Consider the following 22,515-nt stretch of genomic DNA (forward strand, 5'->3'; position numbering starts at 1 on the left):
TGCTACCTTTTATGCCCAATGTATATTTGCAGCTAAGTTGATCAAAAAAGAAATTCCTCTAAGATTGTGTCCTATGTAGTTCCATACTACTAGAAGAAACATGCGATAAGATGTTGTCCAGAATCACCACTAATAATTCCTGTTAATCAACTCCTTTATATCTATTTTCTATCAAATGTTAATACCTTTTCATATGACAGTCGCCAAGGAAAATGGATAAGAGCCTAAAAGTGTCAAAATGAAAATAATGCCAACTAGTTTGTTATAAGGGGCTGTCTATGTATTTGGTCTAATCTCCCTTCATTTTCTGTTTTATTTTTGGTTTTCCTAAAAATATAAAGCCAGCTTCTTATGGTGGCTATGTTTGTAATCGCTTGTTAAAATTAACAAACTACTATCTTTGCAAATAAAATTCAATATCCCTTGACCCATGTAGAGAGAAATGTGCTCTTAAACCGAAAAAGATCAAGTCTCTGAAAACTGGCAGTTGTAGTTGCTTCATTCAAATAGTAGAAGCAATCAGTAAAATTCATTAAAACCCCTAAATACAGAAAATTTCGAAGCAAGTGTTCACAAGCTATAATGTGCTAAACACTTTCTAGTTCAGCAAAATATTACATATAATCCACAAAAGTAGAAACTAGGAAAGGGTCTGTAAACTACCATGGTGAAAATACACTAGACTACAAATGCTTGAGCAGTCACACCACAAAGAGAGCTCTAGCAGATAGTAACTATGATTATCGGCAATTGCACGACCTGACTAGCCATGACTCCATCTCTGAAATTACAATAGAAAAGGACCATTAGCATTTTAAGAACAATATACTAGATTAGAGTTTACTTATGTTTATCCACCACAACAAATAAAAGATGTCTTGCATTTACATATCTAATGTTTATCCACCATAGAAACAGAAAATTTTTTAACTCCCCACCGCATGCTTAAAATACACCAAGCGACACAAGATTGTAAGTGAGATACAGGTATCACCAATATGAGTTGCTCCTCTAACATAAGTTTATTAGAACTGAGGTGTGAGAAGGATGGCTTGCCATTGAGATGACATACCAAATTTTGCAAGGCCACAATGATGTGATCTCACATCAAGAAACTTTATAGCAAGGGATTCATGCACCCTTCGAGAAAGCTCCAGCAGCAAATAGAAGATTTCTTCGAGAAAACTGCTCTCAGAGTATAACAAGCAACTTTTAGAGGATCCCATAATAAAACCATAGAAAGAAAGAATCATGATAACTCTTACGCGCAGAGCATAGACTGGAGTAGCTTTTGTCGGCAGGGTCTTCAATGATCGAAGCCTATTGTTAATTCCAGGTTTGCTGTTTGAGAGAGAGCACTTGGTATTAGCAATCTAAAAGAAAGTAAATGCCAGAGTATATGTTTGCTTAAGTCAAACTTACTTCTCTTCTTTCAGTGGCGCTTTTGTGCTTGTGGTTACATCCCATAATTTCACAGTGCAATCAGCAGAGCCAGATGCAAGAAGTGAACCTTCACCACTGAAATAGGACAAATAAGCTTGAAATATCAATCATCTTTCATGAACTTCATACTTGAGTGCACCTCTGAAAGTACACGGAGAAAAGGTTTAGTTCTATAACTGAAAGTCCTTCCCTACCTAAAAGCAAGTGACCATACACAGGAGGAGTGTCCAACCAAAGGAGTAATACAACGTCCACTTGAGAGATCCCACATCATGACTGTTCCATCTTCATCACCTGATGCCATATATCGACCATCAGGAGACATTGCCAATGACAGGATCATACTCCTATGACCAATGAAAATCCTGACACAGTTGCCACTTTGGACATCCCACAAGCGTACAGTTTTGTCACTTGATCCAGTTGCAATGTAATTGCAGTTTGCATGCCATTGCACACACTACATGGTGAATTCAACATGTTCTTAGATTTATGTTCATTGAAAGGAAATTACTAATTGAAAATGCTTCCAGGCAACATCGCAGAGCAACTGAACAGTTCTATCCTACCGGTATTTTACTATACCTTCTTAGACCATTTTAATGATCAATTGTAAATTCATTATGCTAATGAAATATAGTTTTTAATCCAAATTCAGAATATTCTGTTATGGTTATAGTAAGAGCATTTCATTAGTGCCCAATCTCTCCAAATAAAATATTCAACCTTCATTCCTTTTCTAGTATAATAGTGGTCGCCACCAACGGAGAAGGAAAAAGAGTAAATCACTTTTTCTCCTAAGCGTAACACTCAGAGTGATTTAGTAAAGCATGATGACTTGTTTGGAATTAATTAAGTACATTAAATAATTGCCATTTATTTTAAATAGAAAAATTACAATATGGATGTCTATCATGCACCTCCAATGCTACTTCATAGAACTCAACCATTTCTGCTAAAATTCATCCCACAAAATAAATTTCCCTTCGTATACATGGTACAAACTAGGTAAACACTTCCCCAAATGTTATCCAAGTTTAAAAAAAAAAGTTGCTCTTGTTTATAAGCTACTTGATACCAAGGTAAAAGTTACTCTCCCCGTTCCATTTGCAGAGACTATAAAAATAAAGATAGATGGATTATCATATTGGAGTTAGAGATACATTAGAAATAACAGTTCACATGATGAAGAGTCAATTATTGTTGAGAATATACCAAATCAACGCGAAAAGAAATATTATACTACCTCTGTCCCATTAGAAAACATCATAAAAAAAGTTTTAAAATATGAATAGTTAAACAAACTTGGATTCTTGTAATTTGTAAAAGCTATATAGAGCAATATTAGCATTGGTATGATGTCGAACATTTTGGGGCATCCCAAAACAGACAGATATCATATAAATCGGGATGTGAGGGAGTACTAATTTGGTTATTTGAACATGTAAAGCTTGCCATTTTATAGAAGTAGCCAAGTAACTATGGGGGACAAATATGAAAGTGGGTCAAGTAAATTAAGATGTATAATACCAGCCACATAGAGTGATATGGATGCCTACATAGATCAGATCAGAAAATAGTCACCAGTGAATGGGGCACAAAATAGGTACTCACATCCACATCTGATAAGTGTCCGGCCATTATTCTCAGAGGCTGTATTCTGTCCATAGACCAGATTCTTGCAGTGCGGTCATGTGAACAACTGGCAAAATAATGACCAACTGGACTAAACTGCACACAAAACGTGAAGTGAAAACTATAACTCACCATGAGCAAGCACCAACTGCTCAAGAGAGGAGACAACTAAAACATGTTAACAATAGAAATATGGTAATCTAGCTAGCTCAAGCTGCAATAAGCGGTAGCTATAACACTATGAAACTTCTTTTTGACACTAGAACATGGGTTCCTGTCATTTATCTCCAAGGGAAAACTTATAATTTTTGACATTAGAACATGGCTTCAATAATGCATAGAAAATCCATTAAACTTGGGCTGTATTTCATTTGACGACCAATAAAACAAAGTGGAATAAGACATGCCCAGAAGAATATAGTCTTTTAGGTGAGTTACTCAAAGTGATTGCAAATATATTACTACCACATTTACAGTCAAAAAAGGAATCATCATACCAAACTTAACAAATGACAAACTAGCCACCAACCTGAACATCCCATACTGGGTAATTGTGGCCTTTGTAGCAAACAAGATTAGCATTTAACCTTGTACTCCATAAGCGAACTGCATAGAAATATTTAGCAAAAGGGTGTCATACGAGCTCATGGTTAGAGTGTGCACACCAAAACTGCAGTAACTATCAGAATCTAAATGAATAAAAAACGACATAGAGCTAATAGCAAGAAGAGTTATATGATATCATACTTGTTGAATCTGATGAAGAAGATAGAAGAAAATCCCCGTACGGACTAAAGGACGCAGAATAAACAGGGCCAGAATGGCCCTGAAATAATGTATAACATCTTCTTCCACCACTTGAGCCAAGCACATGCTCACTAGAAGGTGAATCAGTTTCCCCCTGCAAAAAAGCTGGTTCTAGTACTGTTCATCAACTATTCCTTTTTCGTTGTGTGTGTGTGTGTGTGTGTTTTTTTTTTTTTGGGGGGGTGGGGGGGGGGGGCATTAACAATGACTTCTATTGTAATATCTTAAATGCGTACAAGTTTACACTCTGCTAAGAGACAAGGTTACTTATTCTAATTTAGGACATCATAGAGTTGAGAATAACACACACTTCCAAGTTTCGATTATAGCTAGCATAACTAGAGCTCCACAAAAGAATCCCTTCCTGGCATCTAAATACTACTTTTACGTAATCAACAATTATGCATGAGTACATTTTCAGCTCAAAAAGAAATCTTAATCATCACCAAGTAATGGCGTTAGCATGGTCAAGACTTGGGTGTCACAAGTTAATACATGCACTTGCACGTGTAAAATGAGCTCCACAAAAGAATCCCTTCCTGGCATCTAAATACTACTTTTACGTAATCAACAATTATGCATGAGTACATTTTCAGCTCAAAAAGAAATCTTAATCATCACCAAGTAATGGCGTTAGCATGGTCAAGACTTGGGTGTCACAAGTTAATACATGCACTTGCACGTGTAAAATGAGTTCCACCCTACATTACCATGACTATACATGATAATGCTCATGGCAAAGCAGGTAAGAGCTGCAAACAGGTATGCGTGCTTGTCTAAGGAAGAAGTAAGACCGTCTTTGGTTATAGAACCAGCAAGAAAGAGTGGGACATCTATTAGACCAGAAGGTTGTTCAATTAATATTTGGGGGTTGAGCATGAGATATCTAACATTAATCCCATTCCAGAAGGTTGCTAGACATTACGCATGGAAGCAGGGGACAAAGTGGAGAACAAAGGTCAATGGGTAGTTCGTGACCAAGTCTTTTTAATTGTTCTTGAAAAAGCTGGGCCGCAAAGGCACCTAGAACAATACTGCCTTGGCCCGAAAGTAGTCCTATTTTGCTACTAGAGAGTCAAACAAATCGATCCTTGATTGAGACTTTTATATATTTTCATAGCTTTGAAATGAAAGAATAGCAACTTGTAATCTTTCATATGGTTTTGATGGCAAGAACAACGACGACTACTCCCTCAATCAAAAACAGTAGCCTTTCATATAGTCTCTGAATATGTAGATTCTAGTTTTGATAGATGAATTATTCAAAGTTAGCAGCCTTTAAAGTGGCTTAGATTCGCCCTCAAAAAACAATTAGCATGAAGATAGTAGTTTCTTTTCTTTTTCCTTTTCTGCTGACTGAGAAATCCTTGAGGGCTAGCTGAGAACCTGTTCGAAACTCGGTAGATAATGGGTCCATCCCTCTCCCCCTCTCGACTTAAATACCAGGCTTTTGTCTGCTAAGGTTCGAACTAGTGACGTGCGCCTAATAGACACATGGCGCGCAACACTCTTACCACTTAGACCAAAGCCCTACGGGCTGGAGAGCGTAATTTCTTATCTAGTGGATATCAGTTTAAGAATTAATCTCGACTGCTGATGTGACATAAAGAATAGTGTATCAGCTGATTTCACAGGATTTTGTAGGGAACTATGAGATATCTGTCTATATCCCTTCTGCAAGGTGAATAAGAGCTATCAAATCCAGTAGCTTAGAGGTAGTTAAGCTTTAGTGTCCCCTATCCCTCCCACCAAGAGTCTTTGTGATGTAACTAACTTCACAACCCTACTGCAGTTTTACAGTGAAATAATATTTTATCTACTTATCAAAGAAATCAAAAAAAGGACAAGAAAAATTGCTGTCTGGTTTGCCAGTTGTACTCTGACTTACCGAGGTATTACAAGGCACCCATACCACCTCTATTGACTAATATACATCTTGAAACATGAAAATAGCAATAGCATTGGGAAGGACTATCATGTTGGACTTACATGGACCAGTTTGTTGCCCAAGCTTTGCCATGTCCCAAACCTGTAAAATGTGGACTTAGATAAGAAGGTGGTCAAGGATCAACAGACACATTACTTTGTGATAACAAAATATCAACGCTATTCAGAAGCTACAAACACCTTCAAAGACGAGTCTGAGAATCCACCAGCCACGAGTGATCCGTCGTGTGATATTGATGCACAGTTTAGTCTACAAAGATTTACAGGTAAACTCAACTAAGAACAGGACAACTGGAAAGAAATTCTACACAAGATTCAAGATCCTGAAACTTACCCATTATGTGTATTAACAAATGTATAGAAGCTAACAGAGGGCAATGCTGCATTACTCAACTGCACACGGTTCCTCAAGTCTTCCAGAATAGAATGTTCTACCTCTGCAGGACTGTGACAAATATTTTCTCAGTTATAAGAATGATCCAAGATCCTAGAAATAGGAAGCAGCATATGTTTTAGATCAATTCTGTCAAAGATTTACCAACTTCAAATCAAGGAAAAGTCTCAGAGAAAGCTTTAACTAAAGTAGGATTTTTGGGAAAAGAAAACAAAGAGAAAGAATCAAGAGCAAAAGACCATCTAATATATAATTTCATTTTTTTGAGAATGATAACATACGTAAAATATAATTTCATTTCAGGAAATATGCTCCCCTTTCCAAAGATATGACAAATAGTATGGTTGGTACAAGCATACAAGAAAACACTTTATTTATCTGTTCCCTTGCATCCATATTTTTCATGCTTAAAGACCACTATATATTGGAAGAGAATGTGAATGAACATACGGAAATATACTATGAGCATGACATGCTGCAGCGGATTGCTGGTCAATCTTATTTTCCTCATCCTATGCAATATTCCTTTTTGATACAACTCCTTAGCAGTATAAATGTTTCCCTAACGGATCAACAACAACAACAACTACGCCTCAGTTATAACAAGTTGGAGTCAACTATACGAATCCTTACTGGCATGTTTCCCTAACAGATCATAACAGTATTTGAAATAAAATTACGACCTCCGAAAGAGTGTCTTTTCCAAGTGAGGGAAGGGGAATGTAGTAGTGAGAGAAAAAATAATAGGGCATCCTCTTTTTTTCTTTTGGTAAGTAAAATAAGAGGACAATCTGAGGAATACATAGCAGGTAAAGCAAGTTCCGGTTTGACACGTGGTGCAGTTGTCACTGTGCTGCCCTCTGTACGAGAAGATTTTCCTGTTGCAACCCCAACTTTGTCCTTCTTTTGCTTTTTAAGAGATGCGCCTTGCTTTCCACCTTCAACTGACTTCTTCTGAAAAGAAAGCAGATACAAACGGTAAATGACAAAGGATGTCATCTTTTCAGAAGAAGAAAAAATGTGGAAGGATGTACACCAAATTAAATTTACGCCAATAATGAAATATAAGATAAACAATAATTTAAGTGGGAAATACTTATCAATTAATTTAAGTGGGAAATGAACTGACAGGAACTCAATACCTTGTTTTCTTCCACTTCTCCTTCCTTAGGATCTCCATCAAACTTTTCCGAATCTGGAACCATACCTCCTGTCTTTTCTAACCGTTCTTCTAAAGAGTCTTCAAGCAGCTGCCACAAGTTAAATTGTTAACACATCTCCTGGGAATAAAAATTTAAAACACAGAAGACCTACAGTACACAGATTCTTGAAAGAGCGTGAGATATGATTCATGTCAAGGTGTCAGGCTCGAAAAGTTCTGTCTAGGATATGTGGATACCAATGGAATATCAAAGGTAGGTCATGTTATGAAGCATCATCACATTAGGGCTGCTACCATACTTTTGCATAACTTATTAAGCCTATCACATATTTGAGCCAAAAGTTATGTGGAAAAGCCCCTCTTAAAGGAAGAAAAAGCTACCATCCCCAATAACAACAAAAAGAGAATGAGGGGAAAGAGAAGGGGAAAATCCATCACTAGGTTCTTTATCTTTTGACTCTCTCCAGTCTCTTCATCTGCCAAATGAAAGTCAAACTATTCACCTTATTTGACCAGATCCAACATGAATTCCACCCGCACCAGGTGTCATGTCAACACCAGGCATTTGGCCAAAACGCTTAGTCCAAGTAACATAGCAGCACTAGATACTAACACATTTAAGCTAACACTTTCTCTTAACAGTTCATTTAAGCCAACATTTTTCAAAAGCATAACCCAAGCAATCCTCAATATCACAAAACACGAACCTAGAATAGCTACAATCAGCATGCCTCGGTGAATATGTACCAGGGCCTTGTACACGCCGCCTGTCACACCTTGGGAATTGGTTTCACCCGAAGCATCGGAGCAATGATCACCCAGGACTTCTCTCATTAGCCAATATTAGTAGATAGTACGCAAAGGAGTAAGCTTATCACATGTCAACAACTAGTAGCTCATTTTTATATATAAAAAAGGTGTCGGACCAGCTGTTACGCGGCGCCTTCCTGAGATTCCTTGGAAGGGCGACGTAAGGCTAAGCAACTGATGTCAGTGCAGTTGCTGTCCGCCAACTGAGGTCCCCTCCGTACACTAGACTAGATTGTCAGTGCCGTACGGGAAAACCAATGCCAAGAGCAATTCAGAGAACAGGAATGAGAATTGAGAATGAAAGAAAGCTTGATTGCATTAATGAAAGCTATTACAGAAAGGCAACGCGGTGTCGAGGGGGAGAGACACCAGTACAGAGAATTGTTTGCTTGCTAGAAAGTTTGATTGCTTGATCCCCCTAATAATGCTTAAAAAAAATAATCCAAAGCTACAAGACTAGACTTGATTAAGCTAGAGAAACATAATGGAAGTACATGGAATAAAACTACTCTATATTTACAATGAAAAAGACTTAGTTTGCTATAAGGCAGAAACAGGTCCGTTGTCAGCAGCATAGTCCGCGGCGTTGTCTGCGCGCGCGGCGCTGTTGGCATCTGCCTGCGGTTGGGCGCTGGCGAGGGATATCGGTGGGGCGACAGAGGCACATGCGCGCTTGTCACTTGGCGCGGCCAAGACCACGGGGCCGTCCGTGGCGCTAGGCATTGGAAGGCTTGCTAGGACGCCACGGGGCGCGCCCAAGGGGTCATGGGGCACGGCTGAAAAGCCGCCCATGACATTCTCCCCCACCTGAGTTGGCGACGTCCTCGGCGCCTTACTTGCAAGATAATCTTCAATTAGGCTCTTGTAGGCTTTGAGGTTTGTTCCCGTCTCCCAAGTGTTCTCCTCTGCATCACAGCCCTGCCATTTCACCAAGAACTCTTGGTGATCTTTCCTTGAGGCATGAATCACTCTATCATCAAGGATAGCTTCAACACGCCTTTTCCCGGTTGAATTGGGCCCTCGAATATTGGGTATTGTGAGCTAGCTCCTTGAAAGATCCTCCGTGTCTTCCCGAAAAGGTTTCAGGAGGCTGACATGGAAGACAGGATGAATTTTCCACCAAGCTGGGGTATCCACCCGGTATGCAACTTTCCCAATGCGCCTTTCAATGGACAAGGGTCCAATGTATTTTTGCAATAGGCGAGGGTCATGGACCCCCGCAAATAAGTAACGCTTTGGAATTTTGACCATCACTTTGTCTCCTACTTGGTATTCAACAAAGCGACGATCCTGATCAGCATGCCACTTCATCCGCTTTTGAGCCTTGACAAGATAGCTCCCCACTATCTCCAAATTTTGCTTCCACTCTTTAGAGAAGCTAGCAGCTCGAGGAGATTTAGACATATTTGGTGCATTGACTGTGTGTGGGAGTAGCGGTTGCTGTCCGATAACAATTTCAAAAGCGCTTTTATTTGTACTAGAGCTCTTTTGTGAATTGAAACACGATTGAGCAGCATTCAGAAGCTTCACCCAATTCTTCTGCGATCCGGTTACAAAATGACGGAGATATTCCTCCAACATACCATTGAACCGCTCCGTCTGGCCATCAGATTGCGGATGAAAACTTGAGCTGTGACTCAGCTTCGACCCAAGGCACTTAAAGAGTTGGGTCCAAAAGTTACTAGTGAAGCGTGAGTCACGATCACTAACAATGTCTTTGGGCAGGCCCCAATATTTGACGACATGAGAGAAGAAGAGTCGAGTTGTATCTTCTGTTGATATATATTGTGGGGCAGCAATAAAGGTAGCATACTTGGAAAACCGATCTACCACAACCAAGATAGTTGTTAGATCTCCGACCTTGGGCAATCCGGTGATGAAATCCAGGGAAACACTTTCCCAAGGTCTCTTTGGGACAGCTAGTGGTTCCAAGAGTCCCGCCTGCGTTAAGCGGTCTTAATTGTCCTTCTGGCATACTAGACAAGTCTTCACATACTGAGCACGTCATCGGCCATTTGAGGCCAATAATATGCACGGCGAAGTAATGCCATGGTGCGTTCTTCACCGGGATGGCCGGCCCACAGAGTATCATGACATTCCGCCAGAAGAGTCCTTCGCAGATCTCCTCCTTTAGGAACATAAAGTCAGTTCCCTTTCACTTTCAGAAAACCATCTTCCATGTAAAACTGGCGAGTCTTGCCCTGTCCTACCAAATCAACCAAATACTGTGCAGCAGGATCTTTGATGAGTAAATCCTGTATCTGGTCCTTGATGGAGGTGGCTACTTCGCTCCCCCTTAGGGTGGCGAGTAGGCACACCGATGCTAGATCAGCTCTCTGACTGAGCGCATCAGCAACATGATTGGTCTTCCCACTTCGGTACTCCAGGTTGAAGTGGAATTCAGCTAGGAGTTCCTGCCACCTGGCCTGTCGACCATTCAACTTCGGTTGGGTCATGAAATGGCTAACAGCTGTGTTGTCTGTCTTGACCACGAACGGGGTCCCCAACAGATAGTGCCTCCAGAGGCGCAAGCAGTGGACGACAGCTAATAATTCTTTCTCATGGGCGGCATAGTGCCGCTCAGCATCTTTCAGCTTCCGACTCTCGTACGCTACAGGATGCCCTTCTTGTAGCAGGACTCCACCGAGGGCATAGTTAGATGCATCTGTTTGTACTTCGAATGGCTTGGCCAGATCAGGAAGGGCCAAGACGGGGCTACTAGACATAGCCGCTTTCAATGCGTTGAAGGCCTCCGCTCGCTTGGGTCCCCATTCCCAAGGCGTGACCTTCTTGAGGAGTTCTGTCAATGGTACTGCAATGAGGGAGTAGTTTTTCACAAATCGTCGATAGAAATTGCATAGACCAAGGAACGCCCTCAAGGCGTGGATATCCTTAGGCGGCGGCCAATCTGTGATTGCCTGAATCTTCTGCTGGTCCATCTTGATCCGCCCTTCCTCGATGACATGTCCGAGGAAGTTAATTTGCTTTTGAGCAAAGGAGCACTTAGATAGCTTCGCATATAGTTCATGCTCCCGCAATCGAGCTAGGACCTTCCGCAAGTGCATCAGGTATTCCTCCAATGTTTGGCTATATACCACAATGTCATCCAAGTAGACCACCACGAATTCATCAATATACTCTCGCAAGACTTGGTTCATCAAAGTGCAAAACGTAGCTGGGGCGTTAGTCAAGCCGAATGGCATAACTAGGAAATCGTACGACCCATATCTTGTCACACAGGTCGTCTTGTGCTCATCACCCTCTGCAATTCGAACTTGCCAATAACTTGTCTTCAGGTCTATTTTGGTGAACACCGTCGCACCACCCAGTCTATCGAACAAGTCTGCCATTAGCGGAATAGGGTACTTGTTCTTCACAGTAATTTTGTTTAGAGCCTGATAGTCCACACAGAGTCGTAGACTACCATCATGTTTCTTTTGGAATAGCACAGGGGGCCCGTATGGGGATTTGGAGGGCACGATAATCCTTGTGTCTAGCATTTCCGTCAATTATCTCCGAAGCTCGGTGAGTTCGGGTTGTGACATTCTGTAAGGCGCCCGGGCGGGTGGCTTCGCACCTGGCATCAGCTCAATCTCATGGTCCACAGTGCACCTAGGCAGTAGTCGTTTTGGCATGTCTTGTGGCATGACATCTTCAAACTCTAGTAGTAGCTCCTTCACGGGCTCAGGAATGGGGCCCGAGGAGCGTTCTACATCTTCAATGCAGAGGGTTGCCAGGAACGTGGGTTCATTTCTTTTGACCCCCTTCTTCAATTGCAAGGCCGAGATGTTTTCAACGGCCATCTTCATGGGCATGCACGGGATAATGCAGGGCTTGGTCCCGTTTGCTCCCATCATCAGTAACATGTCAGCATACGGTACAGGCATGGTGTTGGTTTGCCTCAGGAATTCCAATCCAACTATCAACTCAAAGTCATCTATGATCACCACGCGCAGGTTGAATTTTCCTTCGTAAGGGCCAAGCTTCACCGGTACTTCTTTGGCTATTCCACCCACTGGCTGGGGAGGTGAGTTGATAGCCTTGACACGGCCTCTACCTTTCCCTACAACTAGACCAAGGCGCTCCACCTAAGTCGAGGCTAAGTAGTTGTGGGTAGCACCCGTGTCTACCATGGCCCGAATGGGCTTGCCATTCACCTTCATCTCAACGAACATTAAGGTCCTCTCGTGCTTAAGAGGAGTCTCATCATCCGCCTTCTTTTTCCCTTTCTTGATGACTGGACGTGGGTCCTTCTTCTTACGGATACCAGCACTAGTCTCTGCTAATGCCTCAGAAATGGAGCCAACAATTGCATTGAAGGCACCTACTGGTTCAGTCTGATCTGCATCGTCTGAGTCGTCATCAGTCCCATCATCATAAGTCTGATGGGCGTTCATCTGTGCATGTGGGCACTCATTGTTCCAAAGTGGTCTGCCGCAATGACGACATCCTGAAGGAGGCTTCCTCCCCCGATCATTGTTGTTAGACGCAGCACAGTTGCTACCTGTGGAGGGAGCCTTAGGTTTGGTTGAGCCCCGATCTCCCCCGCTTCTGCTAGGGCCACCATTGCTAGACTGGCCCCCTTTGAATCCCGCTCGGGCAGGCGGCTGAGGCCTATCCTTCCGAGCTTCCATTTGATAGTCCCCAAGGCATTCAGCTGCTTGGATCGCCTTGGGCAGGGTATCTACCCGTTGTCTTTGTAGCTCCATACGGGCATAAGGTTTTAGCCCTTCTAGGAAAGTGAAGAGCTTGTCTTTGTCCCCCATGTCGCGTATGCTTAGCATGAGCGCGGAGAATTCCCGCAATTAGTCCCGCACGGATTTGGTCTGGCGGAGCTCCCGTAGTTTTCTCCTTGAATTGTATTCAACATTTTCGGGAAAGAACTGTAGGCGTATGGCTGCCTTCAGTTCTGCCCATGCTTCGAGAGCATCTTCACCGGCCTTGATGGCTTCGTATTTCACCCGCCACCAGAGTTTAGCATCACCCTGAAGATACATGGCAGCAGTTGCTAACTTCTTAGCTTCTTCTAGGCCCCCAACAGCATCGAAATATTGTTCGACATCAAAGATGAAGTTCTCCACTTCCTTGGCATTCCTAGCTCCACTGTATGGCTTTGGCTCGGGAATTTTCAGTTTTTGTGTCGCGGAAGTGGGGTTTGCAGCGCCCCCGATCTGGTTTCCACCGCCTCGCAGCAGGCCCGGTAAAGCAGCATTGACGACATTGAGCTTGCCTGTCAAGTCGTCAATAGTTTGTTGCATGGCAGTCACCCTGTCTGCCTCTTGTGCCCTGTAAGCTAAATCCTCGGCACGCTCCTGTTGGAGGCCCTCGAATTTGCCAAAAATTTCGGGTGCCTTTGTGGCTGCCGTTTGCCGATCTACCTCGGAGTCACGACTGATGTTTTCTATGTCAACTTCGGCCTGGAGCACCCTGCGGTCCAGGTCGTCCAACCTTTGCCCTAGACTGGTTCTTAGTTCAGGCACCGTATCCATGATGGGCAGTAATCCGTCAACCGTCTGTTCAAGGGCCGCAATGCGGTCCCCATGATTCACCATGGTCAGAAATGGTGGTAATGGCAATGCGTTCCCTCATCCGATGTCGAGCCTAGGCTCTAATACCAACTGTTACGCGGCGCCTTCCTGAGATTCCTTGGAAGGGCGACGTAAGGCTAAGCAACTGATGTCAGTGCAGTTGATGTCCGCCAACTGAGGTCCCCTCCGTAAGCTAGACTAGATTGTCAGTGTCGTACGGAAAAACCAATGCCAAGAGCAATTGAGAGAACAGGAATGAGAATTGAGAATGAAAGAAAGCTTGATTGCATTAATGAAAGCTATTACAGAAAGGCAACACGGTGTCGAGGGGGAGAGACACCAGTACAGAGAATTGTTTGCTTGCTAGAAAGTTTGATTGCTTTATCCCCCTAATAATGCTTAAAAAAAATAATTCAAAGCTACAAGACTAGACTTGATTAAGCTAGAGAAACATAATGGAAGTATATGGAATAAAACTACTCTATATTTACAATGAAAAAGACTTAGTTTGCTATAAGGCAGAAACAGGTCCGTTGTCAGCAGCATAGTCTTTGGCATCCGGGTCTGCGCACGCGGCGCTGTTGGCATCTGCCTACGGTTGGGCGCTGGCGAGAGATATCGGTGGGGCGACAGAGGCACATGCGCGCTTGTCACTTGGCGCGGCCAAGACCACGGGCCGTCCGTAGCGCTAGGCATTGGAAGGCTTGCTAGGACGCCACGGGGCGCGCCCAAGGGTTCATGGGGCACGGCTGAAAAGCCGCCCATGACACAGCTTGTGCGCACCTCACCTATTTCCACGAATTACCTGCTACCTCCCACCGGCACTGGATAACTCTATCTACCAAAGCTTAAATAAATGAGAAAAATCACGTGCTCCACCCTCTTCTTTTTCTCTCGTTTTCCCCTTCACTAATGATGTTATTTGGGCCAACTTGCGCACATCACGACTATTCCACCGAGTATCTGCTACCTCCCACTAGCACATGTTCATGTAACCCTATACATCAATACTTAGGCAGATGAGATGCAATCACCAAGTATTTTTGTCTCTGTTCAGAACTATACTCTAATCTCTCACGGTTTTTACCCAAAAGAATTTAATAATGGGTCCAGATCTGAATGCAAATAGTCTCTGATTACTTTGATGAACTATAGGGCACTTTTTTCCAAAAAAAATCCTGGAAGAACACCTCAATGCACTCAGCCCTCCACTATCTGCTGGTTTTGCTATTCTCCCACTAATTACCCTCCTCTCAACAACTCAATGCAGTCCCTCCACTATCTGCTGGTAAGGGAATTTGATTATATTGTTTTTTTTTTTTTTGTTTTTTTTTATTTCAGTCTTCCACATTAGCATGGGAAGATTTCTCAGCTATTGTTTCATGGGCAGCTAACCAACAAACAAGAATATTCATCAAATAGCTCGAGGTATTGACAGATAAAATAGTCTAAGCTGATAGTACTACATCCTCCATCGAAAAGCATAAGATTGCTTTATTGGTACGATCGTTTTCTTACCCCCCAATGAATTTCTTTCTGATTTAAGAGGCTAGCATCAGGGCCACTTCCAACGAGAGTTACAACTTCTGCATCATCAGATATGGAGCCAGGCTGTCCAGGAGAAACTGCCATTTGATAGAAATGAGCTTAATATTGTACTTAATTTAATAAATACATAACTCTAAACTACAGTAGATGATTATATAATGATTGAAGAACAAGGTAAAGGGTTCTGTCACATGTGTGGTTTTCGAGGGTAAAGATGGTTAATGATCATTGGAGGGACAAAACAAACAATGATTTGAAAGAAAGGAGGTGATTTGGAATTGTCACTTTTCTTTTTCCCTGTCTTTCTTCAGTGGATGCACTAATGGGCATTTGTTGTATCAGGGGAAAGGGATCAGAGAAAAGAGGGGTTAAATGTGGAAGGCTTCAGTTCTCTCGCAACTTTTTCTATTCTTCCTTCTCATTCGGTTGGGTTACCTTAACAAAGAAGATAGAAAGATGTTTTTGCTCCTCTTTAAGCATTTAATGGTGAAATAAATATTAAACTAAATGAAAATGGTCAAATTAAAACAGCTGAAAATAGAAAGGACGAATGAAGTTGTGCAGAAAAGGTGGGAACTTTGTTTGTCAGACGAAGATGGGAACTGCACCTTGAAAATTTATGCGCTCATTGATGATTCCAAGCATTGTAATAGACTCTGTCTTGTGCAAGTATTGCAGCAAAAGGTCATACGAGTACTGTTCAGAGTAGAAAAGCAAATCAAAAAGCTAATCAAGTTGAAATCTACATGTGTGCATGGTGCAAAGACTGAAATACTCAAAAAATAAATATGTTTAAGGTGTTACACTACATACAAGAAGTTAAGAATTTTCTTTGAATTGGGCAAGAAGTTAAAAGTTAAATATCAAATGGTGTTAGATCTGTCTCATTCGCCAAGAAACAGTTATCAAGTTGCACGTAAAACCACCACACTAGACAAATTATTAGGCAGATGACTTCTCCTTTAATGTGCATAATGATAATAATTCTTGGTCATGAGAATAGCACATAAAATATCATAGTTCAGTTCCACAAACATACATGACCTTGAGATGAACTAGTCACTCCCCCCCACCCCCACCCCAACCCTCCCATCCTTTCCATCATATTTCTCAGTAAGTTAAAGTAGTGGCCTTCACTATGTTATCAACTTAATGAATAGGAGTTTTGCTACTGCACGAACCAGGAATATGGCAAATGTTACAATTTCACGCTCTTTCTTTTTAGATCAAGTTGTTATGAATTTCATGCTTTAATGTTCCCAAAAAAAAATACAGATCTTTAAATCATGTTGTTTCACAGCAGAATAAAGGTGGTCCAAATCAGGAAGTAAAAGAGAACACAATCTAAATTAAAATATCACACAAGTTCGTTTTGTTCCCTCCTTTTTAATACAATATGCATTTGTCAGCAGTTGCTAACAACCCCAGACACGCTTGGCTTGCACAGTTGAGACATTAACAGGCACTATAGCAGCATATGATAATTTCAGCCTGAAAAAGCAGAGGGATCAAGAGAGTACCTGGCACATCTTTATGTTCACTTTGCTAAGCCGTATAGAATGAGCAAATTCCATTTCCTGCATTTTAAGATATTCAGTAAGCATATAACACACTTAAGCATGCAAAAGGATGCCTGCATAGGTGCTAGGATAGTGATGTACCTTTAGATGGGACGGTGAGAGAACACCTTCTAACTTCTGCAGATCACGCAAATGCATCATCTCATGGTCTTCACGGTAACTATCAAAAAAGGCTCGAGCTGGTAATAGAAGAACTGTGTTATAATTTTCTCCCAATGATACAGAAACAACCAAAACGTAACTGATAAAGTATACCTTCTTGAATATGACCTCTAGCGACAAGTTCCATGAAACAATGAATAAACACAGGATATAAAACACGAAGCAACTCGTGCTGCAAGATTGAAATATAAATGTTCAGATGAATCCCTCATTTAACGAATGAAAGAGGATAACAATAATTAACAAAAATAAGGTTATCTTAAATGAGCCTACACATTGAAAATTTGAGTCTACATATTGAAAGATAAAGGCTGACAATCCCGATATAGTAAAAAATGGTCAACCTGTTAGAATTAACAAAGGTTAAATATCAACTCTGCGAATCAGAAATGTATTGTAACCCGTAACCGCACTGCATGAAGAGGCAAAAAGCGCAGCCCAGTGCCCTAAGCTCCTGCTATGCGCGGGGTCCGGGGAAGAACCGGACCACAAGGGTTTATCGTACGCAGCTTTACCCTGCATTTCTGCAAGAGGTTGTTTCCACTGCTCGAACCCGTGACCTCTTGGCCACATGGCAGCAATTTTACCAGTTACGCCAAGGCTCCCCTTCCAGAAAGAGAAAAGACCAAAAGGAAACAGAATACTCGCCATTAACATTGCTACATGTGTATCTGTAATAGCTCCTATATTAGGATATGAAATTCCTTCCATTTGAACAGAAAGGATTTTATGGAGAGAGATGGATGAATGACAGAAAGAGCTGATAACAAACCCTAAAAGGCAAACAAAAATGGACAATAAATTGAAGGTAGCTTCAATGATTAACTGAAAACACAGAATAATGAAGCCTAAAGAGATTAATTCAACAGAAAGGATCTTCCTTGTACAATCACACAGCCTAATATAATTGTCATGCTTTTTTTTCCTAATTGATAACCGCGGTGTCCGGGTCAGCTTGCGTACACCTTGACTACTTCACCGGGTACCTACTAGCTCTCAACAGCATAGGTACCAAGTAACTCTATCCAACAATGCTTGGACAAATGGGAAGAAAACACCTTGTGTTTTTGCCTCCGCTGGGACTTGACCTAAGACCTCATGGTTCTCAATCTACTTCATTAACCACTAAGCCATATCCTTGGGTGCCTTGGAATGCTTATGTTTACCGAAACTCTAAATTGACTCACTGCTACGCTTATAGCACAGGCAATAAACCAGAGATGAGAATCAGAAATATGTGAACTCAATTCCAAAGACCTCACTGCCAGAAAGACATAGCACCTTAAGAATTAAGAGGTCAAGATGCTCACTTAATCGCCCCAATACATTATATTGAGGAATAGAAATGCTTAAATAACAGAGGGCCTCTACATATGTGTTCATTTTTTATTTATTTTACTTTAATTTTTTTGATAGGTCTTTTCCATATGTATTTATTGCCAATGCTTTTTACTGGTGACAGGCCTTTTATTTATTTTTATTTTTTATGAAGTAAGGGTGTTTCATAAATAGGCATCAAGCAGATGCAAATGAGTACAAAAGATAGGCAAAAGTTAGCTCCAATACATGAGGACAAAAAACTATGCTATGACCACGGAGCTAATAAAGTACAAAAATTCAACAGGGTAAATTGTTCCAGCAAAAAAAACTAACTAAACACCCAGCTTTAAGAGTGTACATAGGGGTTAAATTGGTGACAGGCCTTACATTAGTGCATCACATGTGATTTGATCAAGGAAACAACCATCATTATACTACATCAAATACCTCCTATGTATACTGCTTCAGCACAATTCAAGGGACCAACCTTATATAAATCAAGTGAACTATAAGCCCATGATCGAAGCTTGCTATATTCTTCTTGGTACCGTTCAGGACCAGTTTCAAATCTGAAATCATGAAAATTAGATTCACAATGCTATCAAAGACGCGTGTAGGAAAACTTCCAGAAAAGCTTTGCTTTATTACAACATCCAAGATTTTCACTTAGAGTCGGTCAGCGTTAAACGAGAAGTTATAGTAAAACAACCCTTTCCATGTGTTCGTTTCATTTAGCGAGCACAATCACTAGATTGAAAATCCAAAGTTCCTAAAGGAATCAGGAAAATGGTACAATGTTATCACTAACATATTATGATACATGTCAACAGAAAAATTGTGAAGCAGTATCAAGAAAAGTTCAAAATGAAAGGGATACATCATTACTTGGAAGATTGGTTCTAGATCATAATGTTGCAGTTTCTTACTGTAAAAACAACTAGCAGACCCCTTATATATCAACCAACTAAGAATCTGTTTTGCCTTAATTGAATAAAAGTACTCTTAAGCACTAAGTACTGGAGTTGATTTCATGAATAAGCAATTATATGTCAGGATAGAAATGTTGAAGCTGAAAATAAGCAGTTATATGAGGTTGGTAAAAAGGTCCAAATAAACAGCATTTAAAACTGTTTATTGGAATGAAGTGGAGTTGAGAACCATGAGGTCTCAGATTCCAATCCCGGTAGAGGCAAAAACACAAGGTGATTTCTTTCCATATGTCCAAACCTAGGTAGACCTGGGGTAGCAAGTACCCTATGGAATTAGTCGAGGTGCGCGCAAGCTGGCCCGAAAGTACACCACGGTTATATAGAAAAAGTACAGCTGAATTGCATATTTGACAAATTTTCTAACCACTATCAGAGATAAACAACGTATAATTTATAGCCTACATAGTCCAATTATTTACCTCATATATAAAATGATCCAGGTAGTCAAACAGTAACAATTACGGAAAAGAAGAGACTTACTCAGAGAAAGAGAGGATTTTTTTGGTAATGTCAGGGTCAAGCTGGGAATTTGTGTTTTTATTAAGTTGTTGTTCTTCTTGAAAAGCAAGCTCAGTTTGCTTGAAACCCTTCTTCTTCAAATACGCTACCACTGCTTTCTCTATTTCTTCTTCGTCCATGGCGAAAAAATATAAGGACTCGTGAAGCAGCAAATTGGGGTTTATAGGCTCACAAGTAAGATGGAGAAGTTTGATTTGAGGTTTCTGGAGGGAGTAATACACCGTCGTTGTGGGTCTGTGTTCAAGAAAGCTTAGTAGAGATAGTAACATTTATCTGAGGCATTACAGAAATATGATTGAATAATACAGTAAGAAAGAAGAGAGATCAAAAAATAATTCCAAGCTTGTCTGAATTCCATTTTTTTAAATGAAGAACTCCTATCATAACAAACATCAGGGGACACTGACAAGAGAGACAGATCAATTAACAATAACCAAATAAAGGGACTAAAAACAAGAAAGAACATAGCTGGAATTCTCCAAGTAATTCAAACATGGTGACCAAAATTGTTTTATAAAAAAGAAGTATCAAGTCTATCAGAATGTCCAAAAAACTATTCAAAACATATTTGGACTGTGCTTTGCTGTTTTCCCCCCTTAGATAAGAATGAGTATTTGAAGTCAAATTTAAACTCTTCCCTGTATTTAGCCGTAAGCATATGGTAAGAAGGTGAGGGACTATAAGGGAAAAACTTGGGAGAGAACACTGAATGATTAAGATTGTTTGTTTTTCAACATCTGAATACGTATAATATATTTATATTTCAACATAAAAAAATATACATTTCAAAATAAAAACATATACAATTCAAAAAAAGTGATTAAATATTACATCAATTAGTGAAAATATTAATTTGAACAAAAAAAGTTATTATTTGAGATAAATTGAAATATTATAAGATATAAATTAATATTTTATGTAAGATCCAATTGTTAAACTATTTGAACTATAAATGAAAATTATATATAATAACAACAATTGTAGTAACGAAATGTAACCAAAAAAATATTTTGAACGTAAAGTATTCATACAAGATATATGACTTTTAGCTTCATTTAGTAATATTATTATTTATATTATCAATTGTTAATTCAAATTAGTAAGATGTTAGCCATATGTTTGCAATGCATTACCTTGGATCTTGATGTAAAAAAAATTATTTGCTAATACAAAGATTTGAGTAGTTTAATTTGAAGTTCTAGAATATTTCTTATGTTAAAAAGTAAATATTCTTTGTTTTTTTAAAACCTTTTTTTACGCGAATTTTATACTTTTTTCTACAAAGTTCAGAATTGTCTAAGTCAAAATATTATTACACTTTTGGGGCCTCAAAATTTTTGGGGCCTAAAGCGAAGGCTTTACTAGCCTCACTCTTGAGCCACCCATGAAGATAAGTTGTATATTTCTAAGCAAATAATAATCTGTTTGAAGATTGCAAAGATGTAGTAAATGGTATGATCTTAACCACAAAATAGGAAAAAAATTGAGGAAGTAAAGAAGCTATTCTTGAATAAACAAAAGAAAGCATGGTTCAATTATAAAACATGTAACATATGACGAATAATTCAAGATCAATAGCACATAAATATTCAGAAAGCACTGAAATATAAATCTTACTTATGTATACATAATCAGAATTCTAGCCAAATATGAAACTATAACGGCTCTAATTTCAACAACACAGAACTTCATTATCCGAATTCTAGCCATAGCAAAGTTTCTTAATTTTGGACGAGCTTCATAAACACCAATTAAGGTTTATATTTCAACTAGAGAAATTGAATTTCAGTAACTAATATGCAATTCTTGAAGAAAACAAAAGAACGTTCAAAAGGGACTATGTGAATCTGCAAAAGAGAAAAAAACATTGCTAACAATTTAGAACACGTCCCAATTAAGATTTACGATTTAGAGAATCGGGATGTCAACAAAATCAAGAAAAATTACAGAAAATTCAGAGATTCAATCAAAATAGAATATCCAAAAGTGAGAACAAGACACAAGCAAAACCTTCTAGTTTAGCCCCTTCTCAATCGTATTTTAAAAGGGGGGTTTTTAAACCCTAAACTCGAAACTGAAATTTACCATTAGAAAAGTGGAAAGAAGATGGAGAATTCCAAGTATAATTTTCAAAATCTTATCCAGAAAAAGATTCGGCGGCTGCTTGATCCTTGAAGAGAGAGACGTGTGAAGGATGAAATTTGTTTTGGGTTTAGAAGAAATAGCCTGATGTCAAGAGAGAAAAAAGGAGCGCCGAAAAAAGAGGCGTGTTTTTAACCTCTGCACGGAATGAAGACTCAATTAAAGGTCTGACCGAACCAGACCTATCCAGACTTATTAAAAATAAAAAACAAATATACTTAATGGGCTAAGATCTGATTCATTCAGATTCAGACCCTCATTAATTGCAAACAAATGAGCTCTTAGTCCTTTATTTTGGGACATTTGCATCTATACCCGTTTTTTGTATCACATTTTAACTTGTGCCCGTTTTGCAAAAAAAATTACAAGTGTACCTGCTTTTTCGCATAACTTCAACACACGGGGCTAAAGTAACAAAGGCAATCACGCAAAACTTCAGCATTCTAGTAGACGGGCCTGAAGTTCAGCTCTAGAGCTGAAGTTTGTGTTGTAACTGAAAAATTTCAGCTCTAGAACTGAAGTTTTTGTC

The 22,515-nt window shown here is 40.0% G+C and overlaps 1 protein-coding gene across 5 annotated transcripts; it reads right to left on the reverse strand.

Moving 5' to 3' along the window:
- Nucleotides 1-487: 487 nt before the first annotated feature.
- LOC107829673 (transcription initiation factor TFIID subunit 5-like) lies at nucleotides 488-22,174 on the reverse strand. 5 transcript variants are annotated; one of them, XR_012693955.1, is made up of 21 exons: nucleotides 21,930-22,174; nucleotides 19,806-20,078; nucleotides 18,824-18,905; nucleotides 17,110-17,188; nucleotides 16,936-17,033; nucleotides 16,795-16,851; nucleotides 15,883-15,970; nucleotides 15,245-15,351; nucleotides 7,369-7,476; nucleotides 7,029-7,177; nucleotides 6,167-6,277; nucleotides 6,013-6,082; nucleotides 5,875-5,914; nucleotides 3,826-3,990; nucleotides 3,608-3,684; nucleotides 3,058-3,174; nucleotides 1,638-1,903; nucleotides 1,423-1,518; nucleotides 1,266-1,341; nucleotides 1,073-1,185; nucleotides 488-781 (listed from the first exon to the last, which is right to left on the reverse strand). XR_012693955.1 is itself a non-coding variant. In XM_075219199.1 (20 exons), exons 2-20 carry the CDS (start codon nucleotides 19,961-19,963, stop codon nucleotides 764-766), a joined length of 1,965 nt encoding a protein of 654 aa, XP_075075300.1. In that variant the 5' UTR covers nucleotides 19,964-20,078; nucleotides 21,930-22,174; the 3' UTR covers nucleotides 488-763. The 5 variants fall into 5 exon arrangements, 1 of the variants encoding a protein (XP_075075300.1); XR_012693954.1 differs by having other exon boundaries at nucleotides 7,029-7,180; XR_012693956.1 differs by lacking the exon at nucleotides 18,824-18,905 and having other exon boundaries at nucleotides 7,029-7,180; nucleotides 21,930-22,125.
- Nucleotides 22,175-22,515: the final 341 nt, after the last annotated feature.

Source organism: Nicotiana tabacum, chromosome 8 (genome assembly GCF_000715075.1).
Source record: "Nicotiana tabacum cultivar K326 chromosome 8, ASM71507v2, whole genome shotgun sequence".
In the NCBI taxonomy this organism is placed as follows: Eukaryota; Viridiplantae; Streptophyta; class Magnoliopsida; order Solanales; family Solanaceae; genus Nicotiana; species Nicotiana tabacum.

Bases quoted from the DNA above. Each gene is read 5' to 3' on its own strand.
- LOC107829673 (XM_075219199.1), bottom strand. From the start codon at position 19,963: ATGGACGAAGAAGAAATAGAGAAAGCAGTGGTAGCGTATTTGAAGAAG. The intron at 6,083-6,166 runs GTAAGTTTCAGG...AAATCTTTGTAG, and splicing joins TTTGTTAATACACATAATGG to ACTAAACTGTGCATCAATAT. The intron at 1,519-1,637 runs GTAGGGAAGGAC...GTCCTATTTCAG, and splicing joins GTATGGTCACTTGCTTTTAG to TGGTGAAGGTTCACTTCTTG.